The 22,986-nt window shown below is 30.8% G+C and overlaps 1 protein-coding gene across 1 annotated transcript in view; it reads right to left on the bottom strand.

Moving 5' to 3' along the window:
- Positions 1-22,986, bottom strand: part of LOC143244010 (basigin-like) — a 428,663-nt gene that overhangs the window by 403,876 nt on the left and 1,801 nt on the right. Inside the window, exons 3-4 of the mRNA XM_076487948.1 lie at positions 19,770-19,905; positions 18,541-18,588 (exon numbers count right to left, since the gene is read on the bottom strand). Of these exons, the coding sequence (XP_076344063.1) occupies positions 18,541-18,588; positions 19,770-19,905 (184 nt within the window). The remainder of the gene's footprint in view (positions 1-18,540; positions 18,589-19,769; positions 19,906-22,986) is intronic.

The raw sequence follows: 22,986 nt of genomic DNA, 5'->3' as shown, positions 1-22,986 counted from the left end.
ATCCTTTTTTTAAACAGGATCATGTCCACTATCCTCATCAATCTTGTCTTCAAACAGATTTTTTTTTAACCTTTCTTTAAAACAGGATTTATCCTCATTCTTCGTCAAACAGATTTTATTTTTTAACCTTTCTTTAAAAGTGGATCATGTCCACTATCCTCATCAATCTTGTCTTTAAACAGATTTTATTTTTATCCTTTCTTTAAACAGGATCATGTACACTATCCTCATTAATCTTGTCTTCAAACAGATTTTATTTTTATCCTTTCTTTAAACAGGATCATGTCCACTATCCTCATTAATCTTGTCTTCAAACAGATTTTATTTTTTAACCTTTCTTTTAAACAGGATCATGTCCACTATCCTCATCAATCTTGTCTTTAAACAGATTTTATTTTTATCCTTTCTTTAAACAGGATCATGTCCACTATCCTCATCAATCTTGTCTTCAAACAGATTTTATTTTTATCCTTTCTTTAAACAGAATCATGTCTACTCATCCTTCATCATCTTGTGTTCTTTGATTTTATTTTTATCCTTTCTTTAAACAAAATCATATCCACTATTCTCATCAATCTTGTCTTAAACAGATTTTTATTTTATCCTTTCTTTAAACAGGATCATGTCCACTATCCTCATCAATCTTGTCTTCAAACAGATTTTATTTTTTATCCTTTCTTTAAACAGGATCATGTCCACTATCCTCATCAATCTTGTCTTCAAACAGATTTTATTTTTTATCCTTTCTTTAAACAGGATCATGTCCACTTCATCCTTCAATCTTGTCTTCAAACAGATTTTTTATTTTTAACCTTTCTTTAAACAGGATCATGTCCACTATCCTCATCAATCTTGTCTTCAAACAGATTTTATTTTTTAACCTTTCTTTAAACAGGATCATGTCCACTATCCTCATCAATCTTGTCTTCAAACAGATTTTATTTTTAACCTTTCTTTAAACAGGATCATGTCCACTATCCTCATCAATCTTGTCTTTAAACAGATTTTATTTTTATCCTTTCTTTAAACAGGATCATGTCCACTATCCTCATCAATCTTGTCTTCAAACAGATTTTATTTTCCTTTCTTTTAAACAGGATCATGTCCACTATCCTCATCAATCTTGTCTTCAAACAGATTTTATTTTTTTATCCTTTCTTTAAACAGGATCATGTCCACTATCCTCATCAATCTTGTCTTTTAAACAGATTTTATTTTTTATTTCCTTTCTTTAAACAGGATCATGTCCACTATCCTCATCAATCTTGTCTTCAAACAGATTTTATGTACACTTTTTATCCAGATTTTATTTTTCTTTTAAACAGAATCATGTCCACTATCCTCATCAATCTTGTCTTCAAACAGATTTTATTTTTAACCTTTCTTTAAATAGGATCATGCCCACTATCCTCATCAATCTTGTCTTCAAACAGATTTTATTTTTAATCCTTTCTTTAAACAGGATCATGTCCACTATCCTCATCAATCTTGTCTTCAAACAGATTTTATTTTTAACCTTTCTTTAAACAGAATCATGTCCACTATCCTCATCAATCTTGTCTTTAAACAGATTTTATTTTTATCCTTTCTTTAAACAGGATCATGTCTACTATCCTCATCAATCTTGTCTTTAAACAGATTTTATTTTTATCCTTTCTTTAAACAGGATCATGTCACTATCCTCATCAATCTTGTCTTCAAACAGATTTTATTTTTATCCTTTCTTTAAACAGAATCATGTCCACTATCCTCATCAATCTTGTCTTTAAACAGATTTTATTTTTATCCTTTCTTTAAACAGGATCATGTCCACTATCCTCATCAATCTTGTCTTCAAACAGATTTTATTTTTAACCTTTCTTTAAACAGGATCATGTCCACTATCCTCATCAATCTTGTCTTCAAACAGATTTTATTTTAACCTTTCTTTAAACAGGATCATGTCCACTATCCTCATCAATCTTGTCTTTTTCAAACAGATTTTATTTTTAACCTTTCTTTAAACAGGATCATGTCCATTATCCTCATCAATCTTGTCTTTAAATAGATTTTATTTTAACCTTTCTTTAAACAGGATCATGTCCACTATCCTCATCAATAATCTTGTCTTTAAACAGATTTTATTTTTATCCTTTCTTTAAACAGGATCATGTCCACTATCCTCATCAATCTTGTCTTCAAACAGATTTTATTTTTTATAATCTTTCTTTAAACAGGATCATGTCCACTATCCTCATCAATCTTGTCTTCAAACAGATTTTATTTTTATCCTTTCTTTAAACAGAATCATGTCCACTATCCTCATCAATCTTGTCTTTTAAACAGATTTTATTTTTAACCTTTCTTTAAACAGGATCATGTCCACTATCCTCATCAATCTTGTCTTCAAACAGATTTTATTTTTTAACCTTTCTTTAAACAGGATCATGTCCACTATCCTCATCAATCTTGTCTTCAAACAGATTTTATTTTTTAACCTTTCTTTAAACAGGATCATGTCCATTATCCTCATCTATCCTCATCAATCTTGTCTTCCAAACAGATTTTATTTTTAACCTTTCTTTAAACAGGATCATGTCCACTATCCTCATCAATCTTGTCTTCAAACAGATTTTATTTTTAACCTTTCTTTAAACAGGATCATGTCCACTATCCTCATCAATCTTGTCTTCAAACAGATTTTATTTTTAACCTTTCTTTAAACAGGATCATGTCCACTATCCTCATCAATCTTGTCTTCAAACAGATTTTATTTTAACCTTTCTTTAAACAGGATCATGTCCACTATCCTCATCAATCTTGTCTTCAAACAGATTTTATTTTTAACCTTTCTTTAAACAGGATCATGTCCACTATCCTCATCAATCTTGTCTTCAAACAGATTTTATTTTTAACCTTTCTTTAAACAGGATCATGTCCACTATCTCATCATCAATCTTGTCTTCAAACAGATTTTATTTTTAACCTTTCTTTTAAACAGGATCATGTCCACTATCCTCATCAATCTTGTCTTCAAACAGATTTTACCTTTCTTTAACAGGATCATGTTCTATCCTCATCAATCTTGTCTTCAAACAGATTTTATTTTAACCTTTCTTTAAACAGGATCATGTCCACTATCCTCATCAATCTTGTCTTCAAACAGATTTTATTTTTAACCTTTCTTTAAACAGGATCATGTCCACTATCCTCATCAATCTTGTCTTCAAACAGATTTTATTTTTAACCTTTCTTTAAACAGGATCATGTCCACTATCCTCATCAATCTTGTCTTTAAACAGATTTTATTTTTATCCTTTCTTTAAACAGGATCATGTCCACTATCCTCATCAATCTTGTCTTCAAACAGATTTTATTTTTATCCTTTCTTTAAACAGGATCATGTCCACTATCCTCATCAATCTTGTCTTCAAACAGATTTTATTTTTAACCTTTCTTTAAACAGGATCATGTCCACTATCCTCATCAATCTTGTCTTTAAACAGATTTTATTTTTATCCTTTCTTTAAACAGGATCATGTCCACTATCCTCATCAATCTTGTCTTCAAACAGATTTTATTTTTATCCTTTCTTTAAACAGGATCATGTCCACTATCCTCATCAATCTTGTCTTTAAACAGATTTTATTTTTTATCCTTTCTTTAAACAGGATCATGTCCACTATCCTCATCAATCTTGTCTTCAAACAGATTTTATTTTTAACCTTTCTTTAAACAGGATCATGTCCACTATCCTCATCAATCTTGTCTTCAAACAGATTTTATTTTTTAAACCTTTCTTTAAACAGGATCATGTCCACTATCCTCATCAATCTTGTCTTCAAACAGATTTTATTTTTAACCTTTCTTTAAACAGGATCATGTCCACTATCCTCATCAATCTTGTCTTTAAACAGATTTTATTTTTATCCTTTCTTTAAACAGGATCATGTCCACTATCCTCATCAATCTTGTCTTCAAACAGATTTTATTTTTACCTTTCCTTTCTTTAAACAGGATCATGTCCACTATCCTCATCAATCTTATCCTTTTCTTCAAACAGATTTTATTTTTAACCTTTCTTTAAACAGGATCATGTCCACTATCCTCATCAATCTTGTCTTCAAACAGATTTTATTTTTATCCTTTCTTTAAACAGGATCATGTCCACTATCCTCATCAATCTTGTCTTCAAACAGATTTTATTTTTATCCTTTCTTTAAACAGAATCATGTCCACTATCCTCATCAATCTTGTCTTTAAACAGATTTTATTTTTAACCTTTCTTTAAACAGGATCATGTCCACTATCCTCATCAATCTTGTCTTCAAACAGATTTTATTTTTAACCTTTCTTTAAACAGAATCATGTCCACTATCCTCATCAATCTTGTCTTCAAACAGATTTTATTTTTAACCTTTCTTTAAATAGGATCATGCCCACTATCCTCATCAATCTTGTCTTCAAACAGATTTTATTTTTAACCTTTCTTTAAACAGGATCATGTCCACTATCCTCATCAATCTTGTCTTCAAACAGATTTTATTTTTTATCCTTTCTTTAAACAGGATCATGTCCACTATCCTCATCAATCTTGTCTTCAAACAGATTTTATTTTTAACCTTTCTTTAAACAGGATCATGTCCACTATCCTCATCAATCTTGTCTTCAAACAGATTTTATTTTTTAACCTTTCTTTAAACAGGATCATGTCCACTATCCTCATCAATCTTGTCTTCAAACAGATTTTATTTTTTAACCTTTCTTTAAACAGGATCATGTCCACTATCCTCATCAATCTTGTCTTCAAACAGATTTTATTTTTAACCTTTCTTTAAACAGGATCATGTCCACTATCCTCATCAATCTTGTCTTTAAACAGATTTTATTTTTAACCTTTCTTTAAACAGGATCATGTCCACTATCCTCATCAATCTTGTCTTCAAACAGATTTTTATTTTAACCTTTCTTTAAACAGGATCATGTCCACTATCCTCATCAATCTTGTCTTCAAACAGATTTTATTTTTAACCTTTCTTTAAACAGGATCATGTCCACTATCCTCATCAATCTTGTCTTCAAACAGATTTTATTTTTAACCTTTCTTTAAACAGGATCATGTCCACTATCCTCATCAATCTTGTCTTCAAACAGATTTTATTTTTAACCTTTCTTTAAACAGGATCATGTCCACTATCCTCATCAATCTTGTCTTCAAACAGATTTTATTTTTAACCTTTCTTTAAACAGGATCATGTCCACTATCCTCATCAATCTTGTCTTTAAACAGATTTTATTTTTAACATTTCTTTAAACAGGATCATGTCCACTATCCTCATCAATCTTGTCTTCAAACAGATTTTTTTTTTTAACCTTTCTTTAAACAGGATCATGTCCACTATCCTCATCAATCTTGTCTTCAAACAGATTTTATTTTAACCTTTCTTTAAACAGGATCATGTCCACTATCCTCATCAATCTTGTCTTCAAACAGATTTTATTTTAACCTTTCTTTAAACAGGATCATGTCCACTATCCTCATCAATCTTGTCTTCAAACAGATTTTATTTTCCACTATCCTTTCTTTAAACAGGATCATGTCCACTATCCTCATCAATCTTGTCTTCAAACAGATTTTATTTTTTTTAACCTTTCTTTAAACAGGATCATGTCCACTATCCTCATCAATCTTGTCTTCAAACAGATTTTATTTTTTAACCTTTCTTTAAACAGGATCATGTCCACTATCCTCATCAATCTTGTCTTTCAAACAGATTTTATTTTAACCTTTCTTTAAACAGGATCATGTCCACTATCCTCATCAATCTTGTCTTCAAACAGATTTTATTTTTAACCTTTCTTTAAACAGGATCATGTCCACTATCCTCATCAATCTTGTCTTCAAACAGATTTTATTTTTAACCTTTCTTTAAACAGGATCATGTCCACTATCCTCATCAATCTTGTCTTCAAACAGATTTTATTTTTTAACCTTTCTTTAAACAGGATCATGTCCACTATCCTCATCAATCTTGTCTTCAAACAGATTTTATTTTTAACCTTTCTTTAAACAGGATCATGTCCACTATCCTCATCAATCTTGTCTTCAAACAGATTTTATTTTTTAACCTTTCTTTAAACAGGATCATGTCCACTATCCTCATCAATCTTGTCTTCAAACAGATTTTATTTTTAACCTTTCTTTAAACAGGATCATGTCCACTATCCTCATCAATCTTGTCTTCAAACAGATTTTATTTTTAACCTTTCTTTAAACAGGATCATGTCCACTATCCTCATCAATCTTGTCTTCAAACAGATTTTATTTTTAACCTTTCTTTAAACAGGATCATGTCCACTATCCTCATCAATCTTGTCTTCAAACAGATTTTATTTTTAACCTTTCTTTAAACAGGATCATGTCCACTATCCTCATCAATCTTGTCTTTAAACAGATTTTATTTTTTAACCTTTCTTTAAACAGGATCATGTCCACTATCCTCATCAATCTTGTCTTCAAACAGATTTTATTTTTAACCTTTCTTTAAACAGGATCATGTCCACTATCCTCATCAATCTTGTCTTCAAACAGATTTTATTTTTAACCTTTCTTTAAACAGGATCATGTCCACTATCCTCATCAATCTTGTCTTTAAACAGATTTTATTTTTAACCTTTCTTTAAACAGGATCATGTCCACTATCCTCATCAATCTTGTCTTTAAACAGATTTTATTTTTTATCCTTTCTTTAAACAGGATCATGTACACTATCCTCATCAATCTTGTCTTCAAACAGATTTTATTTTTATCCTTTCTTTAAACAGGATCATGTCCACTATCCTCATCAATCTTGTCTTCAAACAGATTTTATTTTAACCTTTCTTTAAACAGGATCATGTCCACTATCCTCATCAATCTTGTCTTCAAACAGATTTTATTTTTTATCCTTTCTTTAAACAGGATCATGTCCACTATCCTCATCAATCTTGTCTTCAAACAGATTTTATTTTTTATCCTTTCTTTAAACAGGATCATGTCCACTATCCTCATCAATCTTGTCTTCAAACAGATTTTATTTTTATCCTTTCTTTAAACAAGGATCATGTCCACTATCCTCATCAATCTTGTCTTCAAACAGATTTTATTTTTAACCTTTCTTTAAACAGGATCATGTCCACTATCCTCATCAATCTTGTCTTCAAACAGATTTTATTTTTTATCCTTTCTTTAAACAGGATCATGTCCACTATCCTCATCAATCTTGTCTTCAAACAGATTTTATTTTTATCCTTTCTTTAAACAGGATCATGTCCACTATCCTCATCAATCTTGTCTTCAAACAGATTTTATTTTTAACCTTTCTTTAAACAGGATCATGTCCACTATCCTCATCAATCTTGTCTTCAAACAGATTTTATTTTTAACCTTTCTTTAAACAGGATCATGTCCACTATCCTCATCAATCTTGTCTTCAAACAGATTTTATTTTTATCCTTTCTTTAAACAGGATCATGTCCACTATCCTCATCAATCTTGTCTTTAAACAGATTTTATTTTTATCCTTTCTTTAAACAGGATCATGTCCACTATCCTCATCAATCTTGTCTTCAAACAGATTTTATTTTTATCCTTTCTTTAAACAGGATCATGTCCACTATCCTCATCAATCTTGTCTTCAAACAGATTTTATTTTTATCCTTTCTTTAAACAGGATCATGTCCACTATCCTCATCAATCTTGTCTTCAAACAGATTTTATTTTATCCTTTCTTTAAACAGGATCATGTCCACTATCCTCATCAATCTTGTCTTCAAACAGATTTTATTTTTATTTTATCCTCATCAATCTTGTCTTCAAACAGATTTTATTTTTAACCTTTCTTTAAACAGGATCATGTCCACTATCCTCATCAATCTTGTCTTCAAACAGATTTTATTTTTAACCTTTCTTTAAACAGGATCATGTCCACTATCCTCATCAATCTTGTCTTCAAACAGATTTTATTTTTTATCCTTTCTTTAAACAGGATCATGTCCACTATCCTCATCAATCTTGTCTTCAAACAGATTTTATTTTTAACCTTTCTTTAAACAGGATCATGTCCACTATCCTCATCAATCTTGTCTTCAAACAGATTTTATTTTTAACCTTTCTTTAAACAGGATCATGTCCACTATCCTCATCAATCTTGTCTTCAAACAGATTTTATTTTTATCCTTTCTTTAAACAGGATCATGTCCACTATCCTCATCAATCTTGTCTTCAAACAGATTTTATTTTTTAACCTTTCTTTAAACAGGATCATGTCCACTATCCTCATCAATCTTGTTTAAACAGATTTTTTTTTAACCTTTCTTTAAACAGGATCATGTCCACTATCCTCATCAATCTTGTCTTCAAACAGATTTTATTTTTAACCTTTCTTTAAACAGGATCATGTCCACTATCCTCATCAATCTTGTCTTCAAACAGATTTTATTTTTTAACCTTTCTTTAAACAGGATCATGTCCACTATCCTCATCAATCTTGTCTTCAAACAGATTTTATTTTTAACCTTTCTTTAAACAGGATCATGTCCACTATCCTCATCAATCTTGTCTTCAAACAGATTTTATTTTTTAACCTTTCTTTAAACAGGATCATGTCCACTATCCTCATCAATCTTGTCTTCAAACAGATTTTATTTTTATCCTTTCTTTAAACAGGATCATGTCCACTATCCTCATCAATCTTGTCTTCAAACAGATTTTATTTTTAACCTTTCTTTAAACAGGATCATGTCCACTATCCTCATCAATCTTGTCTTTAAACAGATTTTATTTTTATCCTTTCTTTAAACAGGATCATGTCCACTATCCTCATCAATCATGATCATCCACTATCCTCATCAATCTTGTCTTCAAACAGATTTTATTTTTATCCTTTCTTTAAACAGGATCATGTCCACTATCCTCATCAATCTTGTCTTTCAAACAGATTTTATTTTTAACCTTTCTTTAAACAGGATCATGTCCACTATCCTCATCAATCTTGTCTTCAAACAGATTTTATTTTTTAACCTTTCTTTAAACAGGATCATGTCCACTATCCTCATCAATCTTGTCTTCAAACAGATTTTATTTTTAACCTTTCTTTAAACAGGATCATGTCCACTATCCTCATCAATCTTGTCTTCAAACAGATTTTATTTTTAACCTTTCTTTAAACAGGATCATGTCCACTATCCTCATCAATCTTGTCTTCAAACAGATTTTATTTTTAACCTTTCTTTAAACAGGATCATGTCCACTATCCTCATCAATCTTGTCTTCAAACAGATTTTATTTTTAACCTTTCTTTAAACAGGATCATGTCCACTATCCTCATCAATCTTGTCTTTCAAACAGATTTTATTTTTTATCCTTTCTTTAAACAGGATCATGTCCACTATCCTCATCAATCTTGTCTTCAAACAGATTTTATTTTTAACCTTTCTTTAAACAGGATCATGTCCACTATCCTCATCAATCTTGTCTTCAAACAGATTTTATTTTTAACCTTTCTTTAAACAGGATCATGTCCACTATCCTCATCAATCTTGTCTTCAAACAGATTTTATTTTTAACCTTTCTTTAAACAGGATCATGTCCACTATCCTCATCAATCTTGTCTTCAAACAGATTTTATTTTTTAACCTTTCTTTAAACAGGATCATGTCCACTATCTCATCATCTTGTCTTCAAACAGATTTTATTTTTAACCTTTCTTTAAACAGGATCATGTCCACTATCCTCATCAATCTTGTCTTTCAAACAGATTTTTTTTAACCTTTCTTTAAACAGGATCATGTCCACTATCCTCATCAATCTTGTCTTTAAACAGATTTTATTTTTATCCTTTCTTTAAACAGGATCATGTCCACTATCCTCATCAATCTTGTCTTCAAACAGATTTTATTTTTATCCTTTCTTTAAACAGAATCATGTCCACTATCCTCATCAATCTTGTCTTCAAACAGATTTTATTTTTATCCTTTCTTTAAACAGAATCATGTCCACTATCCTCATCAATCTTGTCTTCAAACAGATTTTATTTTTAACCTTTCTTTAAACAGGATCATGTCCACTATCCTCATCAATCTTGTCTTCAAACAGATTTTATTTTTAACCTTTCTTTAAACAAGATCATGTCCATTATCCTCATCAATCTTGTCTTCAAACAGATTTTATTTTAACCTTTCTTTAAACAGGATCATGTCCACTATCCTCATCAATCTTGTCTTTAAACAGATTTTATTTTTATCCTTTCTTTAAACAGGATCATGTCCACTATCCTCATCAATCTTGTCTTCAAACAGATTTTATTTTTAACCTTTCTTTAAACAGGATCATGTCCACTATCCTCATCAATCTTGTCTTCAAACAGATTTTCAAACAGATTTTTTTTTTTAACCTTTCTTTAAACAGGATCATGTCCACTATCCTCATCAATCTTGTCAGATTTTATTTTTAACCTTTCTTTAAAAATCAGATTTTATCTTGTCTTTTTTAACCTTTCTTTAAACAGAATCATGTCCACTATCCTCATCAATCTTGTCTTTAAACAGATTTTATTTTTATCCTTTCTTTAAACAGGATCATGTCCACTATCCTCATCAATCTTGTCTTTAAACAGATTTTATTTTTATCCTTTCTTTAAACAGGATCATGTCCACTATCCTCATCAATCTTGTCTTCAAACAGATTTTATTTTTAACCTTTCTTTAAACAGGATCATGTCCACTATCCTCATCAATCTTGTCTTCAAACAGATTTTATTTTTATCCTTTCTTTAAACAGGATCATGTCCACTATCCTCATCAATCTTGTCTTTAAACAGATTTTATTTTTATCCTTTCTTTAAACAGGATCATGTCCACTATCCTCATCAATCTTGTCTTTAAACAGATTTTATTTTTTATCCTTTCTTTAAACAGGATCATGTCCACTATCCTCATCAATCTTGTCTTCAAACAGATTTTATTTTTATCCTTTCTTTAAACAGGATCATGTCCACTATCCTCATCAATCTTGTCTTCAAACAGATTTTATTTTTAACCTTTCTTTAAACAAGATCATGTCCATTATCCTCATCAATCTTGTCTTCACATAGATTTTATTTTTAACCTTTCTTTAAACAGAATCATGTCCACTATCCTCATCATGTCTTTTAAACAGGATCACTATCCTCATCAATCTTGTCTTCAAACAGATTTTATTTTTATCCTTTCTTTAAACAGGATCATGTCCACTATCCTCATCAATCTTGTCTTCAAACAGATTTTATTTTTAACCTTTCTTTAAACAGGATCATGTCCACTATCCTCATCAATCTTGTCTTCAAACAGATTTTATTTTTATCCTTTCTTTAAACAGGATCATGTCCACTATCCTCATCAATCTTGTCTTTAAACAGATTTTATTTTTATCCTTTCTTTAAACAGGATCATGTCCACTATCCTCATCAATCTTGTCTTCAAACAGATTTTATTTTTAACCTTTCTTTAAACAGGATCATGTCCACTATCCTCATCAATCTTGTCTTCAAACAGATTTTATTTTTTAACCTTTCTTTAAACAGGATCATGTCCACTATCCTCATCAATCTTGTCTTCAAACAGATTTTATTTTTAACCTTTCTTTAAACAGGATCATGTCCACTATCCTCATCAATCTTGTCTTCAAACAGATTTTATTTTTAACCTTTCTTTAAACAGGATCATGTCCACTATCCTCATCAATCTTGTCTTTAAACAGATTTTATTTTTATCCTTTCTTTAAACAGGATCATGTCCACTATCCTCATCAATCTTGTCTTCAAACAGATTTTATTTTTATCCTTTCTTTAAACAGGATCATGTCCACTATCCTCATCAATCTTGTCTTCAAACAGATTTTATTTTTAACCTTTCTTTAAACAGGATCATGTCCACTATCCTCATCAATCTTGTCTTCAAACAGATTTTATTTTTAACCTTTCTTTAAACAGGATCATGTCCACTATCCTCATCAATCTTGTCTTCAAACAGATTTTATTTTTAACCTTTCTTTAAACAGGATCATGTCCACTATCCTCATCAATCTTGTCTTCAAACAGATTTTATTTTTAACCTTTCTTTAAACAGGATCATGTCCACTATCCTCTATCAATCTTGTCTTCAAACAGATTTTATTTTATCTTGTCTTCAAACCTTTCTTTAAACAGGATCATGTCCACTATCCTCATCAATCTTGTCTTCAAACAGATTTTATTTTTATCCTTTCTTTAAACAGGATCATGTCCACTATCCTCATCAATCTTGTCTTCAAACAGATTTTATTTTTAACCTTTCTTTAAACAGGATCATGTCCACTATCCTCATCAATCTTGTCTTCAAACAGATTTTATTTTTATCCTTTCTTTAAACAGGATCATGTCCACTATCCTCATCAATCTTGTCTTCAAACAGATTTTATTTTTATCCTTTCTTTAAACAGGATCATGTCCACTATCCTCATCAATCTTGTCTTCAAACAGATTTTATTTTTAACCTTTCTTTAAACAGGATCATGTCCACTATCCTCATCAATCTTGTCTTTAAACAGATTTTATTTTTATCCTTTCTTTAAACAGGATCATGTCCACTATCCTCATCAATCTTGATTTTATTTTCTTCAAACAGATTTTATTTTTATCCTTTCTTTAAACAGGATCATGTCCACTATCCTCATCAATCTTGTCTTTAAACAGATTTTATTTTTATCCTTTCTTTAAACAGGATCATGTCCACTATCCTCATCAATCTTGTCTTCAAACAGATTTTATTTTTATCCTTTCTTTAAACAGAATCATGTCCACTATCCTCATCAATCTTGTCTTTAAACAGATTTTATTTTTATCCTTTCTTTAAACAGGATCATGTCCACTATCCTCATCAATCTTGTCTTTAAACAGATTTTATTTTTATCCTTTCTTTAAACAGAATCATGTCCACTATCCTCATCAATCTTGTCTTCAAACAGATTTTATTTTTAACCTTTCTTTAAACAGGATCATGTACACTATCCTCATTAATCTTGTCTTCAAACAGATTTTATTTTTATCCTTTCTTTAAACAGGATCATGTCCACTATCCTCATCAATCTTGTCTTCAAACAGATTTTATTTTTATCCTTTCTTTAAACAGAATCATGTCCACTATCCTCATCAATCTTGTCTTTAAACAGATTTTATTTTTATCCTTTCTTTAAACAGAATCATGTCTACTATCCTCATCAATCTTGTCTTCAAACAGATTTTATTTTTATCTTTTCTTTAAACAGAATCATGTCCACTATCCTCATCAATCTTGTCTTCAAACAGATTTTATTTTTAACCTTTCTTTAAACAGGATCATGTCCACTATCCTCATCAATCTTGTCTTTAAACAGATTTTATTTTTATCCTTTCTTTAAACAGAATCATGTCCACTATCCTCATCAATCTTGTCTCTAAACAGATTTTATTTTTAACCTTTCTTTAAAGTGGATCATGTACACTATCCTCATTAATCTTGTCTTCAAACAGATTTTATTTTTATCCTTTCTTTAAACAGGATCATGTCCACTATCCTCATCAATCTTGTCTTCAAACAGATTTTATTTTTATCCTTTCTTTAAACAGAATCATGTCCACTATCCTCATCAATCTTGTCTTTAAACAGATTTTATTTTTATCCTTTCTTTAAACAGGATCATGTCTACTATCCTCATCAATCTTGTCTTCAAACAGATTTTATTTTTATCTTTTCTTTAAACAGAATCATGTCCACTATCCTCATCAATCTTGTCTTTAAACAGATTTTATTTTTAACCTTTCTTTAAACAGGATCATGTCCACTATCCTCATCAATCTTGTCTTTAAACAGATTTTATTTTTATCCTTTCTTTAAACAGAATCATGTCCACTATCCTCATCAATCTTGTCTTTAAACAGATTTTATTTTTATCCTTTCTTTAAACAGAATCATGTCCATTATCCTCATCAATCTTGTCTTCAAACAGATTTTATTTTTAACCTTTCTTTAAACAGGATGTTTCCTTTTTTAACTCCTCTCTTAAATTCCTGCCAAGTGTTTATAATTTTCTTTATTGTGACCATGTTTTGATAATTTCAGAACCTCAAATAACGTTTCACTGTTATATTTTGACTTCATGGAGGTCATCTTCATTATTGGAACTTGGTCAAAGCTATATTTGATTTTAATCAACCAATGTTGTAACATAATTCTTTGGTTGGTAAGTTTTTCAAAAATTATCTGGTTAAAATAACTTAATGTTTTGACCACATTATGCATGGTCAAACATAGAAACACTATCGTATATGATCAACGTTTGGACCACATGATGAGAATTAAGTTTTAAGTTTCTACAAGTTTGAACACTTGTTTAAAGTTTCTACAAATTTGAACACTTGTACACAACAGAAACAAAAGGTGGAGTGAATGGATATGTGTTTGAGAAATAACACAACAGGATCACAAGGTGAAGTGATGGATGGGTGTTTGAGAAATAACACAACAGGATCACAAGGTGAAGTGATGGATGGGTGTTTGAGAAATAACACAACAGGATCACAAGGTGTAGTGATGGATGGGTGTTTGAGAAATAACACAACAGGATCACAAGGTGGAGTGATGGATGGGTGTTTGAGAAATAACACAACAGGATCACAAGGTGGAGTGATGGATGGGTGTTTGAGAAATAACACAACAGGATCACAAGGTGGAGTGATGGATGGGTGTTTGAGAAATAACACAACAGGATCACAAGGTGGAGTGATGGATGGGTGTTTGAGAAATAACACAACAGGATCACAAGGTGGAGTGAATGGATGATGGGTGTTTGAGAAATAACACAACAAGGTGGAGGATCACAAGGATCACAAGGTGATGGATGGGTGTTTGAGAAATAACACAACAGGATCACAAGGTGGAGTGATGGATGGGTGTTTGAGAAATAACACAACAGGATCACAAGGTGGAGTTATGGATGGGTGTTTGAGAAATAACACAATAGGATCACAAGGTGGAGTGATGGATGGGTGTTTGAGAAATAACACAACAGAATCACAAGATGGAGTGATGGATAGGTGTTTGAGAAATAACACAATAGGATCACAGTGAAAAGATGGAAGTGTGAAAAATAGCATCTCAAGGTAGAATATACGAAGTTGTTAAATGTTGAAAGTAACATTAGAAAATATTAATTGTTTTGAGCTTCACTCAAATCCCCAAACTAAGTATGTTTATAACACAAAGCCCAGCATGTTTATAACACAAAGCCCATTTATATGCCTCTAAAAGAAACCCATGTATAAGCAAGAGATTTAATTGTATTTTACTACTGTAACTAGTGTTGCCATATCATATAAATTATGTTTAAACTTATTTACTAATGATATATTTTGTGTGGGAATGAAAACTTGGTGAACACGATTTTGTGCAAGGAATATTTATTAAAATAATCTCAAAAAAATATTACATAACGTCAGTTACTATTAATAAATGTGGAAATCAGGATTATACTTTTTAGGTTCAAACATGTATCAAGTGCACAATTACCAACATAAAAAACTACACGTGGAAAATGAATATCTTACAATATCATTTGATTCTACCCCTGTGTCCCAGGTGCTTCTTGTTTGCCACATCAAATCAACATTCTAAATAATGTATATAAAAGAACAGAACCTAACTAGTCTTAACTCTAACACCTACAGTACATATTTCAAAACTAACTTCTAATATTAATATATTTGATAATAATTAACAATAAGTATAGTACATGATTTGAAAATCTGGATAAACAGTTCAGATAGTCTATAAACTAGGTTTTTCATGTTACAATTAATAACAAAATGTTTGAGGTCAAGAGCATATGTTCTCAACAGTGATAGCTGAAAACAAACTCTCATAAAATCTTTTATTACCAACTCTTTTATAAAACATTTTTCTAATCTCTAAACATGCTCTGATTTATACATTGTGAAAAAATCTGTTCAAAAGAAAACAAGTTAACCGTATAGATAACTTTTCTCAAAATATTCCAACACACAAATTCCATGCTTGTCACTTATATTCTGACGCTGTTACACAATGTCTCTTACTGCAACAAAACGTTATACAGATACAAAGAGAATACCACAAATAATATCTGACAAATCTCAATGTACCATCTGTGGTTCTAACCTGTTTTACATCTAAGATATTCAAGTAATACATTAGCAAATAAATTTAATGTTGGGGTTGGAAGGAGGAGGTCTCATGACAGAAATTCATGATCTCCCAGCTGTATACTAAGGAACATTTTTTGAAACATTTCTAGTATTAAACCTATTGATTTTCATTCAACTTAAATGAACATAAAACACTACCAATAACCAGGTGGTGACAAAATATGGCCTACAAATGAAATAAATACTCGCATTACCTCTGCCTTACACTATTCAGTTTTCACATTAAATATGGCCTACAAATGAAATAAATACTCAGTATTACCTCTGCCTTACACTATTCAGTTTTCACACTAAATATGGCCTACAAATGAAATAAATACTCATATTACCTCTGCCTTACACTATTCAGTTTTCACACTAAACATGGCCTACAAATGAAATAAATACTTGCATTACCTCTGCCTTACACTATTCAGTTTTCACACTAAATATGGCCTACAAATGAAATAAATACTCGTATTACCTCTGCCTTACACTATTCAGTTTTCACACTCTGGCTTACAAATGAAATAAATTCATACCTCTTTACACTATTCAGTTTTCACACTAAATATGGCCTCACAAATGAAATAAATACTTGTATTACCTCTGCCTTACACTATTCAGTTTTCACACTAAATATGGCCTACAAATGAAATAAATACTCGTATTACCTCTGCCTTACACTATTCAGTTTTCACACTAAACATGGCCTACAAATGAAATAAATACTCGTATTACCTCTGCCTTACACTATTCAGTTTTCACACTAAATATGGCCTACAAATGAAATAAATACTCGTATTACCTCTGCCTAACACTATTCAGTTTTCACACTAAATATGGCCTACAAATGAAATAAATACTCGTATTACCTCTGCCTAACACTATTCAGTTTTCACACTAAACATGGCCTATAAATGAAATGCAGTACTACCTGTACCTCATACTGTTCAGTCTTTGATCTACTAGAGAAATGTCATTAGTGTTGGAAGAGCTGTTTAGCACCTGTTCAGAACAATCGTTTTTTCTTCTAATCAAAAAAGGTTAACCAACATTGTACAAAACTACATGAGATGAAATACTAACAACTGTTTTTAATCACAAATCTACATAATAAGATATTTATGCTGTGCCCACTGCATGGATCAAACCCCTTTTTTAATTATTATAAGCCCTCAAGCTTATCAGTAAAGGGGACAGAAATGTTACAGAAAATGTTCTGACAAATAAAGCCCATTCAATGCAAAGTACTTGATACCACAAAATATTAAGATTATCTCTGAATACTATTTTTACAAATTAGTGTATAGTATTTTTCCTGGATACCATTTTTGGTATTCACAAAATTTTCTCTAAATACCATTATTACAGATTACATTTTTTTCTGGATTCCATTTTTTACTTGATGGAGTAAGGAATTTTACCTAAAAGCCATTTTTACTGACGAGTTCGTGGAATTTTTCCAGAATGACATTTTCACTTATTAGGGCCTGAAGTGTTCTGAATATCATTTTTATTTATAGTTCATGGAACTTTCTCTAGATACCACTTCTGTTGTATGAGACTTTTGTGTCATAATTCTTGGAATTTGTTTTTCACAATGTAACACAATTCTTAATATACATCCGTTAAGAAGTTTCATAATACAGTAGAATAACATTAGAATTCTCAAACTAAATATCACATACAAATGTAGCTCAGTGCTTCTACAAAGCAGAACATCAGTAAAGTTTATATTTAGAGATATCTGAAACAAAAATAGAAATATTAAATATAAAATAAATAATCTAAAAAAAATTAAATATAAAAATAAATAAAATAGAAATATTAAATATAGAATAAACTAAAATATCAATAATACATTTAAAATAAATAAAATAGAAATATTAAATATAAAATAAACTAAAATATCAATAATATATTTAAAATAAATAAAATAAAATAATAATATTAAATATAAAATAAATAAAACAGAAATATTGAATATAAAATAAATAAAATAGAAATATTAAATACAAAAAATTAAATACATTAAAATAGAAATATTAAATATAAAATAAACTAAAATAGAAATATTAAATATAAAATAAATAAATTAAAATAGAAACATTAAATATAAAATAAATAAACTAAAATAGAAATATTAAATATAAATTAATGAACTAAAACAGAATTATTAAGTATAAGATAATAAAGTACCCAAAAAAGGCAATAAAAGTGATTTTCTCTATGTACAAGGTAAAACAATCTCAAAGGATGAGCAGTCTAAGGTATAGTATTTCAGACATCTATCTGTAAACCTTACTTTCGCTGTCGTATCTCCATGCCTTCTCTGTGATCAGGAAAATTTTTACTGAAAGTATGCAAAAGATCCATTCATTAACAAACAAACTACAAATCCAAATGAAAATAACTTATTTACAAGATTTACTATATCTTAAGTGGAAGACAATGTTCTGCCCACCAGATATGCCTCTGAAAACAGATAACATGTAATTATGCACAATTCTCATAAGATCTAGAAATCTGTGAAAATCTGTTAAACTTCACTATTAAGTTCCAAAATTTTGGTGAACTACAAGAGAATAAATAAATAAATATCCATCATAATCAACCCAATAAATAGTTATTTGAAAACTGTGAACAATATCACAATTTTCTTTATCATAAAAAAACAAGAGAACTTAATGTTTTGCACTCTCACTATTTAAATGCAAGTTATAGTAGTTAATACATGGACTGTTTGTTTGTTTTTGAATTTCGCTCAAAGCTACTCGAGGGCTATCTGTGCTAGCCGTCCCTAATTTAGTAGTGCAAGAATAGAGGGAAGGCAGCTAGTCATCACCTCATACCGCCAACTCTTGGGCTACTCTTTTACCAACGAATAGTGGGATTGACCGTCACATTATAACGCCCCCACAGCTGAAAGGGCAAGCATGTTTGGCGCGACGGGGATGCGAACCCGCAACCCTCGGATTACGAGTCGAACGCCTTAACACACTTGATCATGCCGGGCCCATTAATACATGGATTAATATTTGCATCATTCCAAGAATCTAGAAGGCTACTATGTTATACTTGGTTATGCCATGTTGAAAACAATAATCTATAAGTGTTATGGAAATAATTTTTATATCGTTGTTGGTCAGTTTACAATGTTATCATACATGAAGTAGAAAACATAGACATTAAATTAAGCAGTCTGTATATTTGGTTGTCTTTTGAATTACTTACCAGTGTTATGTAAACAATAATCATTTTTGTTTATATTTCTTGGAACCAAAAAATACAGCTAGTTCCATTTCCAGGGAAATAAAAAAAATACACTAGTTTATTTCTATAAAAGATTCAAAGTTTTTTCTTGTTTTTACACAAAATGAACAAGTAGTTGACTAAACATGACAGGGTAAATATTCAAGCATTAATCATAACATGTTGTAGAGTTAGTTATTGAAAAGATAACTTTCATCACATAAGAAAACAAACATTTTTAAAATCCAAGAAAATGCTTGAGCTGGTTGCAAGTACACTTACTTTTCAATATTTTGGTCGATATCTGTCTCATTGAAGTTCAGTTTTTCTCGCTTCTTTTCATAAACAAAGATGATAGCACATAAAACAAACACCTCAGCACAAATTCCCAAAAATGGCCAAAGTGCTCCAAGCTTGTCTAAAAAAAATCAGATATTTCTAATTATTTTAAAATAACTTAGTCATATGTTTACTAATATACCAATGCTGTTAATGTTTCTCATTCTGTCAAATTCACCTTAAACATTCTGTGATGGCAGCACCAGCTACACACAGCATTTGGTATGTTACAAGCCTCACACAACACTTGGTAATATGCACTGGCCTCACACAGTACATAGTATATGTACCAACCACACACAGTAAATGGTATATGTACCAGCCTTACACAGTACATACTATAATATACCAGTCATATACAGTAAGCGGTATATATACCAGCCTTACACAGTACATGGTATAGGCATCACACACACATAATACATAATATATGTACCAGACACACTGCACATGGCATATGTACCAGTCCCACTCAGTATGTGGTATATTTACCAGCTTCACACAGTACATGGCATATGTACCAGTCCTACTCAGTATGTGGTATATTTACCAGCTTCACACAGTACATGGCATATGTACCAGTCCTACTCAGTATGTGGTATATTTACCAGCTTCACACAGTACATGGCATATGTACCAGTCCTACTCAGTATGTGGTATATTTACCAGCCTCACACAGCACATGGTATTTGTACAAACCCTCACATAGTGCATAGTATATATACCAACCACACACAGTAAATTATATATGTACCAGCTTTTAAACTGTACATAGTATATGTACTAACCATACACACTAAACAGTATATATACCAGCCTACACAGTAAACAGTATAAATGACAGCCTTACAGAGTACATGGCATATATACCAGCCTCACACAGCACAACACATATATACCAGCCCCACACAGTACATGGTATATGTACCATCCAATATGAGTGATGCATAAGCTGGACACAGTATATGAGGCATGTATCAACCACAGTGTGACATACACATCTTCCATAATATATAAAACAACAACTGTCAACAATGTGTGAAATATTTACTGGCCTCAATACTTAGTTATATGTACATCACCTGCAATGTGTAAACACTCCCTGTACACAGTGTATGTATTATCAACATTGTGTGAAACACTTACTTGCCACAATGCATGGTACATATATAATCAACAATGTGTGAAACACTTAGTAACCACAGTGCATAGTATATGTATCATCAACAATGTGTGAAACACTTAGTAACCACAGTACACAGTATATGTATCATTAACAATGTGTGAAACACTTAGTAACCACAGTACACAGTATATGTATCATCAACAATGTATGAAACACTTAGTAACCAGAGTACATAGTATATGTATCATCAACAATGTGTGAAACACTTAGTAACCACAGTACATAGTATATGTAACATCAACAATGTGTGAAACACTTAGTAACCAATTTGCACAGTCTATGTATCATCAACAATGTATGAAACACTTAGTAACAAGAGTATAGTATATGTATCATCAAGAATGTATGAAACACTTAGTAACCACAGTACACAGTACATGTGTCATCAACAATGTGTGAAACACTTAGTAACCACAGTACACAGTACATGTGTCATCAACAATGTGTGAAACACTTAGTAACCACAGTACACAGTATATGTATCATCAAAAATGTGTGAAACACTTAGTAACCACAGTACACAGTATATGTATCATCAAAAATGTGTGAAACACTTAGTAACCACAGTACACAGTATATGTATCATAAACAACGTGTGAAACATTTAGTAACCAATTTACACAGTATATGTATCATCAACAATGTGTGAAACACTTAGTAACCAGAGTACATAGTATATGTATCATCAACAATGTATGAAACACTTAGTAACCACAGTACACACTATATGTATCATCAACAATGTGTGAAACACTTAGTAACCACACTACACAGTATATGTATCATCAACAATGTGTGAAACACGTAGTAACCACAGTACACAGTATATGTATCATCAACAATATGTCAAACACTTAGTAACCATAGTACACAGTACATTTATCATCAACAATGTGTGAAGCACTTAGTAACCATAGTACACAGTATATGTATCATCAACAATGTATTAAACACTTAGTAACCAGAGTACATAGTATATGTATCATCAACAATGTGTGAAAAACTTAGTAACCACAGTACACAGTATATGTATCATCAACAATGTGTGAAACACTTAGGAACCAATTTACACAGTATATGTATCATCAACAACGTATTAAACACTTAGTAACCACAGTACACGGTACTTGTATCATCAACAATGTGTGAAACACTTAGTAACCAGAGTACATAGTATATGTATCATCAACAATGTGTGAAACACTTAGTAACCACAGTACACAGTATATGTATCATCAACAATGTGTGAAACACTTAGTAACCACAGTACATAGTATATGTATCATCAACAATGTATGAAACACTTACTAACCACAGTACACAGTATATGTATCATCAACAATGTGTGAAACACTTAGTAACCAATTTACACAGTATATGTATCATCAACAATGTATTAAACACTTAGTAACCACAGTACACAGTGCTTGTATCATCAACAATGTGTGAAACACTTAGTAACCAGAGTACATAGTATATGTATCATCAACAATGTATGAAACACTTAGTAACCACAGTACACAGTATATGTATCATCAACAATGTGTGAAACACTTAGTAACCACAGTACACAGTATATGTATCATCAACAATGTGTGAAACACTTAGTAACCAATTTACACAGTATATATATCATCAACAATGTATTAAACACTCAGTAACCACAATACACAGTACATGTATCATCAATAATGTGTGAAACACTTAGTAACCACGGTACATAGTATATGTATCATTAACAATGTGTGAAACACTTAGTAACCACAGTACACAGTACATGTATCATCAACAATGTGTGAAACACTTAGTAACCACAGTGCATAGTATATGTATCATCAACAATGTGTGAAACACTTAGTAACCACAGTACACAGTATATGTATCATTAACAATGTGTGAAACACTTAGTAACCACAGTACACAGTATATGTATCATCAACAATGTGTAAAACACTTAGTTACCACAGTACACAG

Source organism: Tachypleus tridentatus, chromosome 2, assembly GCF_004210375.1.
Source record: "Tachypleus tridentatus isolate NWPU-2018 chromosome 2, ASM421037v1, whole genome shotgun sequence".
NCBI classification, from domain to species: domain Eukaryota; kingdom Metazoa; phylum Arthropoda; class Merostomata; order Xiphosura; family Limulidae; genus Tachypleus; species Tachypleus tridentatus.
The sequence above is the reverse complement of the archived record's forward strand: the minus strand, read 5'-3'. Positions and strand labels throughout refer to the sequence as shown.